The sequence below is a fragment of the Orycteropus afer genome, unplaced genomic scaffold (assembly GCF_000298275.1).
Source record: "Orycteropus afer afer isolate SDZICR_OR568_19922 unplaced genomic scaffold, OryAfe1.0 scaffold00045, whole genome shotgun sequence".
NCBI classification, from domain to species: Eukaryota; Metazoa; Chordata; class Mammalia; order Tubulidentata; family Orycteropodidae; genus Orycteropus; species Orycteropus afer.
The window spans coordinates 9887379-9909276 of record NW_006921632.1 but is presented as its reverse complement, the minus strand read 5'-3'; the positions used below and the strand labels follow the sequence as shown (position 1 = coordinate 9909276).

The window sequence follows — 21898 nt, the reverse complement described above, 5'->3', positions numbered from 1 at the left end:
CTATAAGTGTATTAAGGAGGAGTTACTGTGAGTCAGATACAACTTGATAGCAGTGAATTTTTTTTTTTTGGTTTTATATTTATGTTAATACCATTTCTAGACTCTGTCTTCTGTTTTTAATTGGTCTGTTTATTTTGAGACTTGTAATAAGTGTATTATTACAAGTGTATTACAAGTGTATTATAAGTGTATTACAAGTCCCAAAATAAACAGACCAATTAAAAACAGAAGAGAGTCTAGAAATGGTATTAACATAAATATAAAACCAAAAAAAAAAAAATATTCACTGCTATCAAGTTGTATCTGACTCACAGTGACTCCTCCTTGGATTTCTGAGGTGGTATCACTATGGAAGTAGATTGCCCAATCTTCCTTCTGAGGAGTGGCTGGTGGGTTTGAACTGCTAGCCTTCTGGTTAGCAGTCAAATGCCTTAGGCACTATGCCACCAGAGCTCCTAACATAAATATAAGATTTGGTTTATGATAAAGGGAGATGTTTCAATTGGGGAAAACGAGTTAAATTAATAACACTGAAATAAATTAGTTATCTGTTTGAAAAATGTTTAGAATCTAATTTCTTATCTAAACTATAATAAATTTTAGATAGGTTCATGAGTTAGGTGGAAAACAAAACCATAAAAGAATATATTTTATAAAAGCAAAACTGTCTTAGGATAGGACAAGCCATTTAACTGATAGAAAAACCTACAAGGCAGAAATTAATTGAAATGACAACCAAATAATACATACACACACACATATGCATAAGAATAGAACTCTGGAATCAAAGTGTTGGGTGAAAAGTAGGCTCTGCCACTTACCAATAACTTAGTGAACTTATTTAACCTTGGTGCTTAAGACATCTCATCTGCTGAATGGAAAAAATAAGACTTGTTACCTCATAAAATTGTAGGATAATACTAAGTGAGGATACATGCAATTTTACCTTAAGGATGTTAAAAAATGCAACAAATAAAATTAAAGGACCAAGAACAAAAGAGAAGAATGCAGTTAATTAAGTGCTCAACTATTAGCTGAAAAGCTGGTGGTTAGAACCCACCCAGAAGCACCTCAGAAGACAGGCCTAGCAATCTGCTGTGTCAAGTACAGCCTTGAAAATCCTATGGAGCAGTTCTGCTATGCACTCATGGGTCACCATGAGTTAGCATCGACTCAATGACAAATAACAACCACAATAGCATATAGTAGGTTACTAGCCATAATCATTTACAAAGAACCCTTATAAATCATTAAGAAAATAATGCTTAAAAGAAAAATGTCCATTAAAAGAATGCATAAGGACAGTAAAATAATTTTAAAAGTTCAGTCTTGCAAGTAATCAAAATAATGTAATATATTATTTCCCAAACAAAAAATGAAAAAAATTTACTTAATGTGATAATGTTCAGTTTTAGCTAGGGAACAGTTACACTGTCATTTTCATACATAGTTTTTAAAACTTTCTATGGGTATAAAGTTTCTGATGGTAATTGGAAAATGTGTATTTTTTTTAACTTTGAAAATATATAGGAAAAAAGAAAACAAAACAATTATAACTTATTTCCTAACAAATTACACTTCCTGGCTCCGTCCTAAGGAAACTACCAAAGACTGAGCACATACTATATTCCAGATACAGTGGCAGTTGCTACATTAGAAATAATCTTGGAAAACTGGAAAGAACCTAAAGATCCAAAATAAGAGTGTTAGCTAAATAAAGCAGAGAATATCAGTATGATAAAATATCATGAAACTAAGAAACAAATTTTAGTCATATATTCAATGATATTGGAAATTGAATGTTCTATATTTTATCTACTTAGATCACATGATCTGAAGGTATATGCATGTAAAAAAGATTGAAAGGAAATAAACTGTTAACTGTCATTCTGGTAAAGTGATTAATAAATACTTCTTTTATGTTCTCATATTTTTCACATATTGTGCAATGAATATAGATTACCTATATCATTACAAAAATCATAAATGTTGGTTTAAAAAACACAGGAAATGTGGAGGAGAAAAGAAATTTACCTTTACAATATGGCACTAAGCTTAAACAACCTCAGAGTTGGTATTAATAGTCTTATTTGAAAAATTAAGGTAACCTCAGAGTTGGTATTAATAGTCTTATTTGAAAAATTAAGGTTCAGAGAGTGAAAAGGACTTCCCCCAGGGTCATTTTAAGAGGATAATAGAGCTCAAATTGAGCATATCTAAGGTATGGCATGTAGGGCACATGTCCTGGGCGCCACTGAGAAATTTTTATTAACGATGGCAATTTGTATGGCCAAATGTTAGAGACCACTCAGCAATTTAAGACAAATACTTCGGTCATTTCATTTCCTGACTTCGGGTTTTCCTTTCCTGACTTCAGGGCTTCCTTCCTGCTACCTCCCTCTCCCAACTGCCCTCCAACCTTGCCTGTCTAGTCTCCACCAGCAGGGGTGGGGGGGAGGCGTCCTACCTCAACACCCCAATGCACCACCCTGCCCCAAGCATTCTCGGTTCCTGCTGCATGACCCTGCCACAGACCTCCCACCTGCGGCTCAAACACCCCCTTTTCTCCCTGAAAAGTTTCTAGACGTTGAGGACTATTTTTCCTTAATGTAATCTTCCACCAAAAGGAGGGAAAGGTTACCGGAGCCTAAGGCATGGAGGAAACCCTAGAGAGTTGGGTTTTCTGAAAATGGTCTCTCTTCCATGAATATGAATAATTGGGCCCCTAAGGCTGAGTTTTGATTGTTGAGTTAATTGTCCAAGGTTCACATGATGCTAAATATTTGGACAGGGGCACAATTTCAGTGTTTGCCATAGGTGCTATTTTCAGTAGATACAACTCTGCTCAACTCAACAGGTTCATTCCAGCCCCAAGTCCTTGCTAGTTCAGTGCACCAGGAAGAGCCCCTCACACCCAAAGCTGGACATATAATGTTTTAGTTTTATATGTTAACTGACTTATTATTCCTTGACAATAGAAGCTCTGTGAAAGTCCAAGATTATAGTATGCTGTGAATGACTCTAGAAACTATAGTATTTATGACACTGGAGTGTACTTTTTTTTAGTTTGCCTATTCTTCTACCAGGAGTTCTCTTGGCTTAGTGCCTAAAGCATTTGACTGCTAACCAGAAGGCTGGCGGTTCAAACCCACCTGCCACTCTTTGGAAGGAAGGTTGGGCAACCTACTTCTATAAGGGGTCACTATGAGTCAGATCCGACTCCACAGCAGTGTTTTTTGTTTTTTGTTTTAATTCCTCTACACCCAAGGAACTCTTATACACTGGTAACCATGTGTCTCAACTCCCACTGCCCAGGGCCTAGCACAATGACTGAAGGGCCTTAAATGTTTTCTGAACAAGTGAACAAACACATAAAAAAATGTCTTCTCCTCTGAAAGAGATTTTTTAAAGAATTCTGTGATAACCATACTTACTAATAACACTGATCAGTTTCTTATCCAAAGCATTACCTTTTCTTAAAGTTTTTAAAGGGAAAGAAACTCCATAATGAAGAATCATGATCATTTTTTTTAACCTGGCCATGAAGTAAAATGAATAAGTTTATCCCCCATTCTGCTAAAACCCCAAAGGAACTTATATGAGTGGACTCATGCAAAATGAATGGTATCTTATCTGCATATGCGAGGGCACTGGCTGATAAAAGCACATTTTTAAACAGCATTATAAATCTAAAAAGGAGCTTGAAAAACTTCAGGCTCTGTTTTGAGAAGTGCGGCATAGTAGCTGCCAGGAAAAATCTGCATTCTTGCTTAGAAAATGGCTTGTTTTTCCTAACATTCAGAATACAAAAACCTTCTTTAATAAATAAATGAAATTATCAGAAAAGTAAAAGTTTTAATGGTGCCACATTTAATCTCAAACCATAATTTATAAAAGCAAGGAAAAACAACAACAACAAAATGTCCTTGTCTATATTTCACAGCAACTGATAAATTTGATGGATTTGCTCTTTCTATAAAACATAAAGAATCCTCTAATAAGTGGAAAAAAAATCTTCACTTATGACTAGCTTCTTATGAAACATGGTCTTAGATACTAAATAATTTCATCCTAATAAACCTAGGACTTAAAGGAAATCAGAGCTACCTGCCCTTAAAATTTGTATACAACAACAGCTCAATGATGGCAAAAAGGGAAATTATAAAGTCAAAAGTGCTATTCAGAAAAAAAATTAAAATAACATTCTCAAAATTTCCATTCACAAGTCAAGAAACGATATTTATAAAATTCCTTATATATTTTCTATATATATTTTCTAATGCCAAGAGCAAGGAAAAAAAGAAAAAACCTAAGTAGCAAACTGATCACTATCATCTACATGAACCACTTATTTCTAATGAGCAATTCACCTTTACTATCATTTACACCTCAACATAAAGAAAACAAAAATCCTCACAGCTGGACCAACAACATGATAAATAGATAAAAAGACTGAAGTTGTCAGAGATTTCATTTTACTTGGATCCACAATCAATGCCCATGAAAACAGCAGTCAAGAAATCAAATGACATATTGCACTGAGCAAATCTGCTGCAAAAGACCTCTTTAAAGTGTTAAAGAGCAGAGTTCACTCTGAAGACTAAGGTACACCTGACCTAAGCCATGGCATTTTCAATAGCCTCATACTCATGTAAAAGTGGCACAATAAATAAGGAAGTCCACAGAAGAATGGATGCGTTTGAATTGTAGTGTTGATGAAGAATACTGAAAATACCATGGACTGCCAGAAGAATGAACAAATCTGTCTTGGAAGAAGTGCAGCCAGAAAGCTGCTTAGAAGATGGAACAGCCAGACTTTGTCTCACCTACTTTGGTCATGCTGTCAGAGGCACCAGTCTCTGGTAAAGGATATCATACTTGGTGAAGTAAAGGGTCAGCACAAAAGAGGAAGACCCTCAACGATACAGACTCACACAGTGGCTGCAACAACGGGCTCAAGCATAGCAAAGCTTGTGAGGGTGGTGCAAGACTAGGTTCTGTTATACAGAGGGTTGCTAAGAATCAGAGCTGACTCAACAGCACCTAACAACAATAACAAATCATTTTAAAAAGAAGTCCTGCTGGCAAACACGGCTAAGCACTTGGCTGCTAACCAAAAGACTGACAGTTCAAACCTACCCAGTGGCTTTTGGAGAAATAGACCTGGCAATCTGCTTCTGTAAAAATTACAGCCAAGAAAACCCTATGGGTTCTACTCTGCCACATGGGCTTGCTATAAGTCAAAAACAACTCAACAAAATTAACAATAACAACTGCTTAAAAAGAAATGAAATGGCAACAGATGGAAAACATGGAAATGATAAAGCAAGAACATGTCTGTCCTAAAACCCAGAAGATTTGGTCCTCAGTAGCCTACACAATAGCCAAGGCACTTGGTATTCAGGCAGATGTGAAGAGCTACAAGATGGAGACAGTAGAAAGGTCTTACTTCAGGTTAAGAAATTTGGAGCCTGATAATTAGACCTGGTCAAAATAGCATGGCAACCTGGAAATATCCCTGCTCCTCTGCATCTCTGTCTGTGAGATGGGAGTATATAGGTTGATTAGTCTGTGGGCCACAGCAGTATTAGCCAATTGATTCACGCCACGGCCATGCAGAAGGAATACAATGCTGACAGAAAAGAAAAGAATACCTTGCTACTTCAGCATGAAACAGATTTTGTGCTCCATAAAATAACCTCTATATATTCAAATGTGTACTTTTTCCCCATTATTTCACCTATACGCAAATTGTTGCTGTTGTTGTTATGTGCCGTCGAGTCAAATCCAACTCATAGCGACCCCTTCTTGGGTATCCAAGGTAGTATCACTATGGAAGTAGATTGCCCAACCTTCCTTCCGAGGAGTGACTGGTGGGTTTGAACCGCCAGCCTTCTAGTTAGCAGTCAAATGCCTTAGGCACTACGCTACCTTTGTTGTTGTTGTTGTTGTTGTTGTGTGCTGTCAAGTCGGACTGACTCATAGCGACCCCTCCTGGGTTTCCCAGGCAGTATCACTACGGAAGTAGATTGCCCCATCTTCCTTCCGAGGAGTGGCTGGTGGGTTTGAACCACCAGCCTTCTGGTTAGCAGTCAAGGGCCTAAGGCACTATGCTACCAGAGCTCCCAAAGTGTTTCCCTGGCCAGGAATCAAACCTGGGCCATGGCGGTGAAGGTGCCAAATCCTAGCCACTAGATCACCGAGGGACTGGTACTATGCTACCAGAGCTCCCCATATGCAAATTAGCTACATATAATAAATATATGAAATCCATTTGCTTCCTGAGTCTTAAGGTTAATTCAACATCTTCATCAGTACTTCACCATACCATAATGATATATATATGCTTAACCACAATAGAATGTATATTGCAACTTTCCTAATAATTGGGGGGGTATTAAAATGCATATTAAAAATGTATTTTTGTTACAGATAAATAATGATATAGAAATAAACTTTAAGAAAATAAAAATCTAAGTCAAGGTTTTTTTTAATTATGCAGAACTTGTGGTTTGAACATTTAATTTATAACTCTTATCACATTTAATGTTATTAAATAAAGTACAACCAAAAAGTAAACACTGCAGTAGCTTTTATGTCAGTCTGTTAATTTTATCCATAATAAACAAAGTCATCATTTAGTTCAGAACCATTAAGCCAAGCAAATATTGCAAACAAGTTTAATTTTTACTTACTAATGTCAAGAAAGAAAAATGGCTTATTACATGACAAGTACTCACAAATATGAAGATACATGTGATCAGTCTCATACATAAATATATTCTTACTCACCCAGAATATATAATAATTAATGCCAGGACAGTAGGGAAAAAAAATTCCATTTATTTTACCTCAACTTTATTAATACAGAAGATGATGGCAAACTACAAGACAGTTTTGTATTTATTTGCAAAGCTATTGCCACAAATTACTTCCACGTACGCTACTTGCAAAGCATTTAAAGTTAGAAGTATAATATTTGTATATCAGGAAAATTTCTAATAGTAACCATTGAGAACCAATTTCAATATCTAATGCCCAAGATTACTTTAAGGAGAAATATTATAAACTACAGAGTATACTTTAGGTAACTACACCAAATCTGTATCAAGGGATAAGAAAAGGATTTTATTTATCCTGAAAAAACTGTAGAATACTTTTTGAAATTTGGCAGAAAAATCTAATTTGTCTTTATTGGTAAATATCCCTTTGCTTTCAAGGAGTCTTTACTCTTTCAACATTTCTCTTCCATTTTTTCCTATTCAAATGGATAAATGAGCCAGTATCTTAGAATTATTTCTTTATTGTCTGTTCTTTTCCTTTCAAAACACAATAGTAGGAAAATTATAATGATAAGAGAACTTCTTTGATCTGCCTGATGCATTTCAATTCTTTCTAACATAAACATATATAATTGTCTTTTTTTTTTAGGTAATGCGGATGATCACCACACATACAGAAAAATGGCTGCAGAGCCTACAGTCATCCTACACTGTGCTCACATGAAGTTTGTTCTTTTATTTTCAGTATCAGCCTCAACGTGAAGAACATGGTTTTAATCCAATATCTCTGACTGTGAGGCCAAATGAGCCAATGCTCAGAGCGTAGGTCACCCCTGAGGAGGTTCCCAATAGTTTCACAATTATGTCACTTTGTTTTAAGGTGTATTTTAGTGCCAAAGTTCGATTGAAGCCCCCTTCCAGTTCCAAGATGCTGTGATTGTCTGTCCTTGCTACTCTGTCTTGCTCTTAGCTCACTTCACATACTTCAGAATCTAGAACATTTCAATTAGTCTCGTATGTCCAAACCAACAGACTTGTGTGATTAGGCTTCCAGTTTTAACACAGTGGCTGAGATGTTGCTATTCTAGCTCATTACAAGTGTCTTTATTTTCTAAGAGCTTAACTTATAGTTGTTTCAAAGAAGTGGCTGCTGGTTAGTGAAATGCTCATGGTGGAGCTAATGACATTTCAGGATAGATTAAGCATCCTACATTATTATAGCAATCTGAACAGTCTCTGGATTCTATTGCCTAAGTTATCCCAATGAATGCTCAAAGATGCTATTTATGATTCCTGGAGCACTCATGACTTTCTTTTCCTTGATCTTTCACTCAGTTTTTCATCTAACAAATATTTATTTAGCATCTAAATGCATATGAGAGTGTTTAAAAGTGTACTGCACAATCCCTTGACAGCTAAAAAAGCTTAAAATCTAATAAAAAATTTTGCCAGCCACATAAAATTTCACACATACACAGACATCACATATATATTTATATATATAAATTATACATATATATAATATATGTATATTATATATATGTATAATTTCACCCGGGAAAAGGATTAGAAAGTTATTTCTGAGTGCTAATACTGGTTATCATTAGATGCCAAGATAACCGGCAGTAGTGTCCTAGTAAATGTTTTAACAACTATCTCGGGGGGGAGGGAGGGAAGTCCTACTTTGTGGCATTTGCCAGTTTCCATTGTTTAAATATTCACACCATGGCCTATTTCAAGATATCAAAGTAATGTCAACCACCTCATAAAGTTCCTAAAAATTAAAAAATCAACTCTTGTAAGCAAGTGAGATCCAGCTCCAGCTCACTACTGGTTGGCTAAGCAGCCTTTTCTTCTTTATATTTTTCTTGTGTTCAAAATGTTTTTAGTGAGGATAGGGGTTGCCCCCAGGAATAGAAATTGAGATAGAAGTAGATGGTTTTCTTTATATCTTATGGTACCTCTCAAATTTTGAACCATGGATATATTACCAATTAAAATAGATACATACTACAATTTAAATTTTTTAAATCCCCATAAATAATGTTACAATTATGATCAAAAGTAGTAAGTGATATTTTAATGTCTCATATTCTATTAACAATGTTATATACATGAATTATCTCCATAGCAATATAAGACATTATATGCTAGAATGCCAAAAAGAGTGGCACAAATAAAAAATGCATATCAGGCTAATGGAGGAAGAAAGTAATGTAAAATGTAAAAGTCAAAAAAGCTTCATGGAGATATAAGCATGGTTCTGAAGATATGAGCAGGCTTTGGACAAGCAAGGCAAAAGAAAGGAAGTAACACATAGATGATAGTCAGACTGGTCACTTGTACCTGGCATTTAACGCCTTCTGGCCTCCTGAATGGTAGCTTTCCTTCATCACTACCAGGGACAAAACTGGCATTCCCCACAGTCTCTAATACTTCCTACCTTCCTCCCACTTAACTGGGCTTCTGAGGCCTGTATGATTGCCTGATGCTCACTGCAATTAGCTGAAAGAGATAAGATTAGCATCTGGGACTGACATAAGGAGAAGTCTCTTATCATCTCTAATAATAACACTGATGTGTATAGAGCATTTGCTCTGTTGCAAGCACTTCATAGTCAAACATTCAGAACCTAAATTCAGAGAAACAGCTCAAATCCTCACTCTTGTGCTTTCTACCAAGTCAAGAATATGGGCTAAGAGGAACTACCTCCCCTCAGCCATAAAACACACACAAAACGGAAATGAGCACCCTTCCCTATGCAGAAGAGCTCTTACTATCACAAACTAGGAGGGCTCTTATGAACAGCTGGTCCTACACCAAGTCACTCCCAGTTAGAAGGATGGCAGATCAACTATTTTTGATAAGCATTTTTCAACATTTAACTAACCTACAGTCAACCATACTGTGAAATACATAAATTCCAGGCACATATTTTGCAAACTAGTTCATAATTTAAGTAGTTATACTGCTCAAAATTAGACATTTTATGGCCACTGTGCTTGATTTTTTTTTTTTTTTAATGGTAGATGTGAGGAATTGATTACCCTTGCTTTAATTTGTACCCAATGATAGAATATTCTTTGGACATCAAAAATTTGAAAGAAAACTTCCTTTGTTGGTTACCAGGGATGGGAAGGGAACAAAGGAAAAATTGCTAGATATGTAAGAAAAAGAAAAAAAAAAAAATCATGTATTACCATGAGATACCTCTTTACCCCCATAAGAATGGTTAAGATTTAAAAAAAAAAAAAAAAGGCAAATGACAAATGTTGGTGAAGATGTGGAGAAACTGGAACCCTCATCCACTGCTACTGGGAATGCAAGATGGTAAAGCCTCTGTGAAAAAGTCTGGCAGTACCTCAAAAAGTTAAATATAGAACTACTATCAGAGGCAACAATTGCACTCCTAGGTATACACCCACAATACATAAAAGTCGCAACTTAAACAGACAAATGTACACCAATGGTCACCGCAACACTATTGATAACAGACAAAACGTGGAACTAGCCCAAATGTCCATCAACAGAGGAAATGTTAAAGTATGGTATATACATACATATAATGGATTCTTACTCAGCCATAAAGATAAATGAAGTCCTGATACATGGACGAACCTTAAAACATTATGCTAAGTGAAGTAAGTCAGTCACAAAAGGTTAAATATTATATAATTCCACTTATACCAAATATCTAGAATAAGCAAAAGTATAGAGATCAAAGTTTACTCATGGTTACTAGGGGCAGGAAGAAGAGGAAAAGGGGTGCCATTGTTTAGGAAACATTGAGTATCTGTTAATGGTGATGGAAAATTTGGCAACTAGGGTAAAACATGGCTAATGTAATCAACATCACTGAATTGTTCATGTAAAAATGTTCAGTTGGTAAATGTGCTATCTATGTTTTTATCACAATAAAAAGTAGGTTGCAAAATGATTTACTGGCATGTGAAAATGCTCAAAATATTTTGGTAACTTTAAAAAGTTATAAAATATTATGTATAGTATGATTCCATTTTTAAATAAAAGCATTGTGCTTATCAATTTTAAGTAGAAGCATATACCTGAAAATATAAATAGAGATCATACCTGGGTAGGAAAGTTACAGATGATTTTTATTTCCTTGTGGTTTTCCTAATTTGCCAAATTTAATATAAACACTACTGTTTCATTTCCAGATAATAAACGTTAAAAGATAGAAGCCTCTATGATCCATCTATCTATAAGTCAGAATACAATTCAAGCTGCCCACTTCAGCCACCTACAAACAGACGTGGATGCCTTCCATTCAAGCATGTCATTGCTAGGCTCCTCAATTTTTATAAGAAATGTCAGTATTTCCTCCAACTCTGCTTTTGATGCTCAAGGCTCTCACTTAACTACAAACAAAGAATAATTTCAATTTGGGTATTTAATTGAGAAATCTTGCTTAAATTGGTATTATTCTCAAAAGCTAGATTGACAAAAGCAATTTATATAGAGTATTGCATGAAGGACCTGGCCTATCTGAGTGCTTCACACAGGTGTCACTACCGGATATTTTGAGCAGGAAAACTGCTGGTTGTACAGGACTGTCCTGCACAATACCAAGTATCTCCAAAGAGTACAATGCTGTTTGAGAGATTTTCACAGCTACATGAATGTTATTGGCATCACCATAGATTTGCTTTTTCTGAAGTACGTTGTGGAGTGAGGTGGTCCACACAAAGCCCTCTGAACTTGTTTCTTGAAGAACACTCACTACATTTGGCCATAAAAGATCATGGAAAAAACACATCTCTACCCTCAGAACCAAGAATAGTTAGTTACACTTCTCTTGATCATTTAACTGAGTTTTCTTTTTCTCCTTCACTTTGATTTGCATATGTCATTTTATTTTTATCTTGCTGACCTATACATACCCCCTTTCAAACTAAAATCACTGATGGTGTAGTGGCTAAAGCATTCAGCTGCTAACCAAAAGGTCAGTGGTTCAAACCCACCAGTTGCTGTGCAGAAGAAAGATGAAGCGGTCTGCTGCTTTAAGATTTACAGCCTTGGAAACCCCATTGGGCAGTTTCACTCTATCCCATAGGGTGGTTGTAAGCTGGAACATATCTCTATAAATCACTTTAAATTATTGATGGAAAAAAGTAGAGAATAAATAAGTGTTCAGGAAAGGAGGAAACTAAAAGATAGGTGAGAATAGGACTAAGGCAGGAAAGATAACTTTAGCAACAATAACAGGGGGAAGGGGAGTTACTTAACAAAGGAGGTTCAGCAATATCATGGTGTAGCAGTAAAAGCAAAGGACTCAAGAATCAGAAGAACTAGGGTTGGGTTCTGACTCTTCACTAGTTATGTGATACTGTGAAGAAGTGAGCAGAAGAGACCTATCTAATGAGTTCTCCAAGACACTGACAGCATAGCACAGAGATTCAGTGGGTTGGCTCTACAATCAAGATGAATTTAAATCTGTCTCCTACCACTTATTCTCGTGAAACCCTTCACAGCTCCTTAACTTCTGTAAGACTTGTTTTTCTCACTGTACAATGCGGATGAGAGTATTGATCTTGCACAATTATGGGACTTTTGTTTTTGTTGTTAGTGTTTTAAAGCACCTTATATGGATGACAGATGAGGAATCTGATGTACAGTTAAGTACAGTTAAGTAATTTGCCCAAAGTCACAAAGCCAATGAAAGGCAGTGTTATGATTGGAATGTATGCAGTCCACTCCACTGCATACACAGTGAACCCTGGATCATCACCAGGGATGGATTACCGAATAGATAAGTTAAGCACGTGCTTAGGGCATCAACTAAACAGGGGCACCAGCTGCCTAAAGTGAAGACCCATAGATGCCAAGCAGATAGGACATAATTAAAAGCAAATCCCACAGTGGAAGGGAAGTAGCAGAGCACCAAATGGAATGGATACCAGCTCCTGTGCTGGCTGGAAATAAAGTTCATGCAGGGTCATGAGGGTGCCTATGTGCAAAGCTGTTTATGAGGCCACTACCACTTCAATACCTTCATGGATATCTGTCTTCTACAACACCCTCCTGTGTAATTGAAAATCTTTTTCTTGACAGGAGTATACTATTTCTTTCTAATAAACAAGAGGTGTGGGTGGGTTATCGTGTCTAACTCTTACTATATTCACTCAATATGCAACCGGATCCAATAAATCAGTTACTGACCAAGGACAGATTATATTAATAGATAACTGGTCTCTGATCCATTTTGAGAGAACCATTTTACACAACCACTTCTGCTGATCCAGTAACTCTATGTAGGAGAACCAGCAATGCTCTTTGCCATAATACAAATACTAGGGTACACTTTTGCACACGTCCTGGTATACAATCATTGGGAACTCCAGTACCAGACAACACACAAAAGCAAGGCAACTCAAGTCAATCACTGCAATGAATTCAGTCAAGTTACTTTTTAACTGTATAGCATTTATATACAGAGTAAAATTCTAAGTTATGTAAGCAATAATATTTATAACTTTAACTTTAAAACATGTTTGCCATATAGGTGGATATAATATAGCATATATTTAATATAATATTAATATAGGTAATAATTTAATATAATGCTAACACAGAAAACATCCCAAAAATAATACAAATATTGATACTTACCTAACACAAAGAACTTTATCAAATTAATTTCATATGTACTGTCTGTTGCATGGGACACAGTGCTTTATATTACTCATTTGTTCATTTATAATTATAGCATTTATTATGAAACAACTATCAAAACTCAAGTATAAGCCATTTAAAGCAAAACTGGTCAAAGTCAATTCTTCATTGTGGAATATCAAGAGAATTTTACATTGACTGTCAAAACAACTAAGTTCACTGACTCATTTTCTTTGTTGTGGAGTATCTTTTTTGTAGAAAACGTGGTATATAATAAAAATCTTAGTACTCTACATCCACTAAAAGTTTTACAATCCAATTCATCTCATTCTGCTAAAATGGCATATGCCACTTTTGCATTAAATTACTTACGTTGTTGTTGTTGTTATGTGCCGTCGAGTCAGACCCAACTCATAGTGACCCCTCCTTGGGTTTCCGAGGCAGTATCACTATGGAAGTAGATTGCCCCATCTTCCTTCCGAGGAGTGGCTGGTGGGTTTGAACCGCCAGCCTTCTGGTGAGCAGTCAAGTGCCTTAGCCACTATGCTACCAGAGCCACATTTTAAAAGAAATTACATCATGGATAGCTAAGACACACACATACATACACAGAGATATACACATAACATACATATACATACATACGTGTATATATGTATATGTATATGTGTGTGTATATATATATGAGCTCTGGTAGCATAGTGCCTAAGGCACTTGACTGCTAACCAGAAGGCTGGCGGTTCAAATCCACCAGCCACTCCTCGGAAGGAAGGTTGGGCAATCCTACTTCCGTAGTGATACTGCCTCGGAAACCCAAGGAGGGGTCGCTATGAGTCGGGGCCGACTCGACGGCAAATAACAACAGCAACAACATTTGAGTGTATGAGTAAGCAGGGGAGGGAGCACCACAGATTATCAATGCCTAGGGTCCTCACATGCCTGAATTCAGCCCTGACTGTCACTATGAATACTGATGACAAAATGAACTAGTGCATGTTATGCACTGAGCACAGTTCCTGGCCCACAGTAAGCTTTTAATAATGATTAGCTTACAAAGAAAATAAAAAGTACCTCACAAATATAAATTACTTTCTATATCAAAGAAATATATACTATATATCTGTGGTAGTTCAGTTTGTGTGTCAACTTGGCTGGGCCTGGTTGAGTGGCTGGGCAGCTGGTGGTAGTTATTCCCTATGATGAGACTGGCAATCAACCCCATGGTGGGCTCTACCACAAGCAGTTGAGTAGTTGCCTTTGGGATGTGGTCTGCTTCCTGTTTATAAGGAAGAGCCTTGGGAATGGGCTCTAGCCTTTGGCATGCTTGGACCCTGCATGTAGCCATGTCATTGCTCAGCAGCTTGCCATGCTCTGCCGACCTTGGGACTTACAGTGGACTTAAGTTAATGGCCTGCCGTGTGGATTGGTAACATCAGGACTGTGCCTTTTTACTTGTCAACCTTGAGGCTTCTCAGCCTCAGCAGCCAACAGCTGTCTGAGTGAAGAAATGCCTCTAGCTCCAGTGGGCCAGGAGCAGGAGGCAGAACTGGACCCCAAGATTGAGGGGCTTTCACCCAGCCCCTAGAGCCTGGCACTTTGAACATGGACTTAAAGCCTCCAAATTGTAAGAATAAAATCCTGTTTGTTAAGGCCATTCCATTTGTGGTACATTTCTATAAGAGTGACGCTAGGTAACCAGAACAATATCCAATATGGTATTTAATAGATGACACAAAGGTAGAATGAGTAAGTAAAACAATAAATTACGGACTATTAAAACAAGTATAACTAGAATGTATGACAGCTATTCACAAAGATTTATATACAAATATATTTATTAATGTTAAAAAATGAAATGAGTTAAATATCTAAAAATAAGGAATTGATTAAACAAAATATCTATACTTATAGGCAAAAGACTGGATTAAAATATGAAAGAATGTCAACATTAGTCTGCTCTTGGTAATATGATTTTGGATGAGTTTTCCTGTTTCTTTATACTTGTCAGTTTTCTAAATTTTCTACAATGATAATATATTGTTGTAATGATAGAATATAATTTTAATGGGAATAAGCCAATATAAATGTCCTGTACATAACCTCAACAAATGTACGTCATAGGAACAGCAAGACACTCAAAGGTCTAGTTGTTTCTATTCTTCAGATCCTTAAATGTGTTAAAAATTTTCAAATTATTTTAATATCCATCAGATGGAAAATGTGATGGTCAGACAAGCGTGGACTTCTATGTACAACTCTGGGTACCAACAAGAACAGTGACCTTCTGGGGTGCATATCAATGAGGGCAATAAATATAGTACAATGCTTATAATCAAGTTCCAAGAAGAACAGATGGAGTTATTTAGCACTGGTTATCCCCGAAAGAAGATGGGTAAGAGATGATGTGGCGGTGGTCATCACATAAAAAAGGGGATCGAATTTGGAAAAAGGTTTGTCAAGTTCCATGGCTCTACAAATGGGGCAGGAGAAGACAGTTACAGGACAGAAAAATCTAGTGTCAACAATACAGGGAAGAATTTCTTAACAATTACAGTTAACTACCACAAATGGAAAGGAGCCCTGGTGGCATAGTGGTTAAAGCACTCAGCTGTGAACAAAATGCTGACTGTTTGAACCTACTAGCTACTCCACGGGACTTCTGTGGAGTAGGACTTACAGCCTTGGAAACCCTGTGGGGACAGTTCTACTCTGTCCTATAGGGTTGCTGTGAGCCAGATTCAACTTGATGCCAGTGGGTTTTTTTTGGCATACCCCCAGCTGCGGTTGAGTTAATTCACCCTTGGCGACTCCACACATGGCAGAGTACAACTGCATTCCTTAGTGTTTTCAGTGGTGAGTTTTTCAGAAGTGTATCACCAGTCCTTTCTTCCAAAGTACCTCTGAGTGGAATCAAAAGTCTACTCCTTCAGTTAGCAGCCAAGCATGTTAACAGTCTGCTCCACCTGGGACTTCCAACAACTAAAGATGAACAGAAATAAACCAGCTGCCTGAAAGGAGCAATATTTCTTCTATGATAAGCTATCATTTTGCCTAAAAACCTGATTGAAATGGGCAGAGACACAGTGTTGTGAGCAAGAAGTTCACCTGATGTCAATCACCTAACGCCAAGGCCTGTCCCTCAGACCAGAAACCCTCCAAGAGGAAGAGCCCTAGTAAACTCTTAGAGATGGGATCTCCCCCTCTCTCATTCTCCCTTCATCATGAAGATCCAAAGTTACCAGTTACCAGTTACATATAATTAGGATGACACCCTCCCCTTATACACAATGCAGAACCTGGAAAGAAAGAAATTCAAGAGAAGGGCCTGAGATATTATACCAATCCTATGAAAAGAAATAAAAGGGAACCTTCAAACCCTGGGAGCAAGTCAGATGAAGTGTTATTAAAATCCTTGCTCTGTAAGTCAGTTTTGTTTTATTTTGTTCTCAATATATATTTGTCCTCTAGAATTTAACATAGATGTGCAAAGTCCCAAGCTGTCTTACCTCTAATTAGAGAAAGCAAGAAAAGAGGCTTCTGCCCAAAGCTGCACAGGATCATTAAGGTCTTCTATGTATAAAGAGCTTTACATATATAAACCCTTTAATCTTCACAAAAACTTATGTACTATAATTATTCCCATTTTAACCCCTCAAAAAATAAAACCACTAACATCGAGCCACTTTTGACTCACAGAGACCCTATAGGACAGAGTAAAACTGCCCCATCGTGTTTCCAAGGCCTAAATATTTTTTTTCCTTTGTCTCCTGAATGTTATACTACATTCAGATGTATTTGTAGCATGTGTGTACTTATGTAGAAATATCCTTTGTCAAACCTATATATATTTGTGGGTATAATCTGATCCTCCCTCCCTGTTCAATTTGAGTGTCTATGTATCCACTCATAGATTATTGATTATTATTACTGTTACTGCAGGATTGTGTATGAATTAGTATTTACCTCTGTTGACTTTAAGGAGCTCTGGTAGCACATTGTCTAAGGCATTTGACTGCTAACCAGAAGGTTGGTGGTTCAAACCCACCAGCCACTCCACAGAAGCAAGACTGGGCAATCTACTTCCATAAAGATTTACCACCTTGGAAACCCAAGGGGGGTCTCTATGAATCAGAATCAACTTGATGGCAGTGGGTTTGATTTTTGTTGTTGTTGTTTTTCTGTTGACTTCAGCTCTTGTACTCCTTCCAGGATCTTCCTTTCCTCGATCATTTTGTCCTGACCACCCTCTTATTATATATTGCCTTCCCCTTCCCCATGTTAATATGCGTACCCTCTAGTCAGTGGTTTACCCTCCCTTCCCCTCCCATTCCTGGTAACCTTCAAGGACTATATCTTTTTGTGTAAAAACCTTTTCTTGACTTTTTACAATATTATTTTCATAGAATATATGTCCTTTTGTAATTGACTAATTTCACTCAGCATGTGTTCTAGATTCATCCATGTTATAAGATGTTTCACAGACTCATCATTGTTCTTTAGTGTTGAATAATATTTCACAATGTGTATGTACCATAGTTTGTTTACTCATCCCTCCACTGATGAGCAAGCACTCAAGTTGTTTCTATCTTTTTGATACTGTGAACAGTGCTGTGATGAACATGGATCTGAATATATCTGTTCATGTCATGGCTCTTATTTCTTCAGGATATATACCCAGTAGTGCTGGATCATATAGTATTTTTATTTCCACCTATTTAAGGAAATGCCATATTGTTTACCACAGTGCTTGCACCATTTTACAGTCCCACCAGCAATGTATGACGGTTCTGGTCTCTCCACACCCTTGGTAGCATTTACTGTTTTTGTTTTTTTGAACTTTGCTATTATTGCTGGAGTCAGATGATATCTCATTGCTGGTGTTACACAACTTGCTAATGGCTAAGGATCATGAGCATTTCTTCATGTGTTTGCTGGCTCCTTGCATATCTTCTTTGGTGAAGTGTTGTCTGTTCATGTTCTCTGCCCATTTTTTAATTGGAATATTTGTCTTTTTGTTGTGGAGGTTTTCTATAAATTTTAGGTATTAGTCCCTTGTCTGATATTTCATTGCCAAAAACTTTTTTCCAGCCTGTGGATTCTCTTTTTACCCTTTTGGTGAAATTTTGATGTGTATAAGTGTCTAATTTTTAGGAGGTCAGTCATCTATTTTGTCTTCTAGTGTTTGTGAGTCTTTAGTTATGGAAAAACTAATCAAATATTGAACAAGTATTCAATATATGGCCATGAACAAACTTTCTTTCTCAGAATTGTGGTTATTTTTTCAAGAAGGAATCATTTTTGGCTATTTGATATTATTTATCAGTAGAATCTATGTATATGTCAGGCTTCTACATATAAAAGAAACTGGAAGATACTGAAGAAAGCATTTTTATTCGACATAACATTCAAGAATACAGCTGTATGAAAAAAAGAATACAACTGTAACTGTTGCAACCTAAGAGGCACATTGAAAAAGAAGTTATCTGCCAGTGATTACAATTATAAAACTTATTAAGCTCTAACTGGAGTTCTGGTGGCATAGTGCCTACAGCATTTGACAGCTAACCAGAAGCCTGGTGGTTCAAATCCACCAGCCACTCTGCAGAAGGAAGACTGGGCAATTGACTTCCATAAAGATTTACTGCCTCGGAAACACAAAGAGGGTTGCTATGAGTTGTAATCAACTCGATGGCAGTGAGTTTTTTTGTTTTTTTTTTAAGCTCTAAGGCCAGGTAATTTCCTGAAGAAATAAAATATAGTATTTTTGTGCATACCTATTCACAAATTAAGAAGCTATATTTGACTTTAATACCAAGGAAGGTATCTCATGAAGAATTTCATAATTAACCAATTTGTTTTTGAAATTGTAACTTCTGTGTGCTCTTAGCAACCTGAAAAGCAGGAGCTCCTTCTGCTTTTAAGATCTCAATTACTGTGTTTGTGATTTTGCATAATGTAGCACAATTATTTTCACTGTTTTAAACCAATCTTGTATATATCATATCTTGCTTTTGTTTACTTACCCTTAATGTACTCATTTAACCATATCTAATGAAAACAACAGAAACTCCAGCAACTAGCTACACTTACCTGTGATCTAAGTGGTGAATGGATAGGATAACTCCTGAATTTAAATGGGTCTGTTTCAGGGTCACCAAAACAGTAAATTCATGTTTATTTCTCAACTTCTGGAAAAACTGCTCAGCTGTAGCAGTAGATGCTTTTATACTTCTGGGGATATCTGAAAAAGAAAGAAACATACACTGAGAATAAACCAGAATTTTGTTTTAAAAAGCATCTCTTACATGCACCATCTTTCAAAAAGTATTTTCAAGTAGTAATTGATAAATGCCAAGTTTCAGACTCTACTAATGAATTCTTTCAGCAAAACTTTATGCTACATGTAACACTGGACAGTAAAAACACATGAATTATTGAGTTTATCATGTGTTTCAGGAATCTTTTTTCAAAATTATCACCTTTTGAGCAAAGAGTCAAAGAATCTTATTTGAAGAAGTGCACTCTCAAGATTTCCCCATACACACTTTCTATATCCTACACACCACGTCACATCTGTGTCAACAATGAACAAAAAGATTTACTTCCTAAAATAAGACCTAAAAGACCACATTAGAGTCATTAAGTTTTTCTGACACCTCATGACAGAAAACTGGATTTAAATCTATATACCACTTTCCGTATTAGTGTCTTTAGCCAGAAGGCTTGCTATAAATAGATTTTTAAAAAGATCACTGAAATTAGTCACTCTCAGCCTTCTGTGCAGTGGATGAAGCATTAAGATTAAACTATCGCATTGTATTTGTTGAAAGAAATACAAAGAACTTAATTTTAATTCCCATCTTCTTTTCTCAAGCCTTAGAGAAGTCTAGCCAAGGAGGTTTTACATGGGAGAGAAAAAACTTTTACCCTATATTTCCAAATAACTTAGTCCTGCATTCTAAACCAGGACCCATGTGACATGGAAGAAATCAATAAGGATGGAAATAAGCCTGGATTGAGAGGGCAGGAATAACCTATTCTTCAAGCCATCTGTTAAGTGAACCTAAGACTCTCCTATTCATAGTGTATACAAAGAGTGGATGGGCTCTATCATTTTTTGTGTGTGATTAAATCATATTCTTTTCTACCCTTTGACCTAGATACGTAATTCTCAATGGGAGAACTACAGGCATTTGGAGAGGAACCTGTCCCATGCATTGCAGAACATCTAGCATTCCTGTGTCTCTGCCCAATGAATGCCAGTGGCAGACATTCCCAGTCACTGTGACAACTACAAGTATTCCAACACATTTCCAAACATTTTTGTGGGAGTAGTACAGCAGAAACCTGGTTGAAAACCACAAACTGAAACAGAGATTGTAGGATGGATTCAAAGTTCCCCACCCTTCTCAGCCCACAGATTTAGGGAGGGGAAAACATAATCACCTGGTCTATGTGTCTGTTGGTGGGAAAACACAGACAAGCAAGACATGGATAAACTCTGAAGACACTCAAAAATTAGAAAAATGGACAAATAAACCCAACCCAGTGTAAGAAATGCTGCAGAACAGGTAGACAGAAGGTGTTACTGGACAAGAGGGAGAAGCAGGCAACATCATCTGGAGGGAAGCTTCATAGAATATATGGCATTTGATCAGGAGTTCATCAGCTATGAAAAGGAAGGAAGACCATTTTAGTCACAGGAACAGATTGTGAAAAAGTAGAGAGGTGTTGACAGGGATGAAACCAGTGAGGAGGAGCCACTGCTGGATGGAGTTAGATAGGAAAGCTGGACTGGATGATGCAGAGCCATGCATGTCCATGTAGTAGACCCTTGGTGTTACCATTACCATCATCAACCTATCCTACTGGTAAAACAACTCAGACTGCCACAGAGAAATAATCGCTCTCCACTCTCAATCCATGACTTCTCCAAATCAGATCATCAACTATTACTGTCCACAGTAAATGCATCAGGAAATTGTACCCAATGTAGGGCAATGATGTCAGGCCCGAGATATTTATTCAAAGTTTCAGGAAAAAAGAAACTTCCATGTTGTCAAAAAGAAACTTTCTCTTTTTCACTGGAAATTCACAATTTACAATCATGACAATATTCTGTAATTTCTGCCATAACCAGTGAGTATAGTATCTCCACAGGCACCACCAGAGATAAAATAGGCAGTAGAGTGAATTCCATATAATTCCTCCCAGCTCTAAAACATTCCACTTCCTCAGGAAGGCAAAGAAATATAATTCTGGGAGAATGATTTAATCTAGTGTTAACTTCTAGTCCACCCTAATTTATATGAAAGGAAACTTCACTCTATCATTTTAATTTGATAGGTTACAAACAAATTAAATTATAAGCATTTTTTATGCTTCTCCCCTTTTCATGCAGGTAGAACCTGAATATGCTTTGTCGTGCTGAGCAGGATGGTAGATGGGGACAGAAACAAGAGAAATAGCACAAGGAGTAGCCT

The 21898-nt window shown here is 36.8% G+C and overlaps 1 protein-coding gene across 1 annotated transcript in view; it reads right to left on the bottom strand.

Annotated features, from left to right (window-relative positions):
• NELL2 (neural EGFL like 2) overlaps positions 1-21898 on the bottom strand; it is a 628280-nt gene that overhangs the window by 538683 nt on the left and 67699 nt on the right. The window contains exon 4 of the mRNA XM_007937919.2: positions 19506-19656. Coding sequence (XP_007936110.1) covers positions 19506-19656 — 151 coding nt within the window. The remainder of the gene's footprint in view (positions 1-19505; positions 19657-21898) is intronic.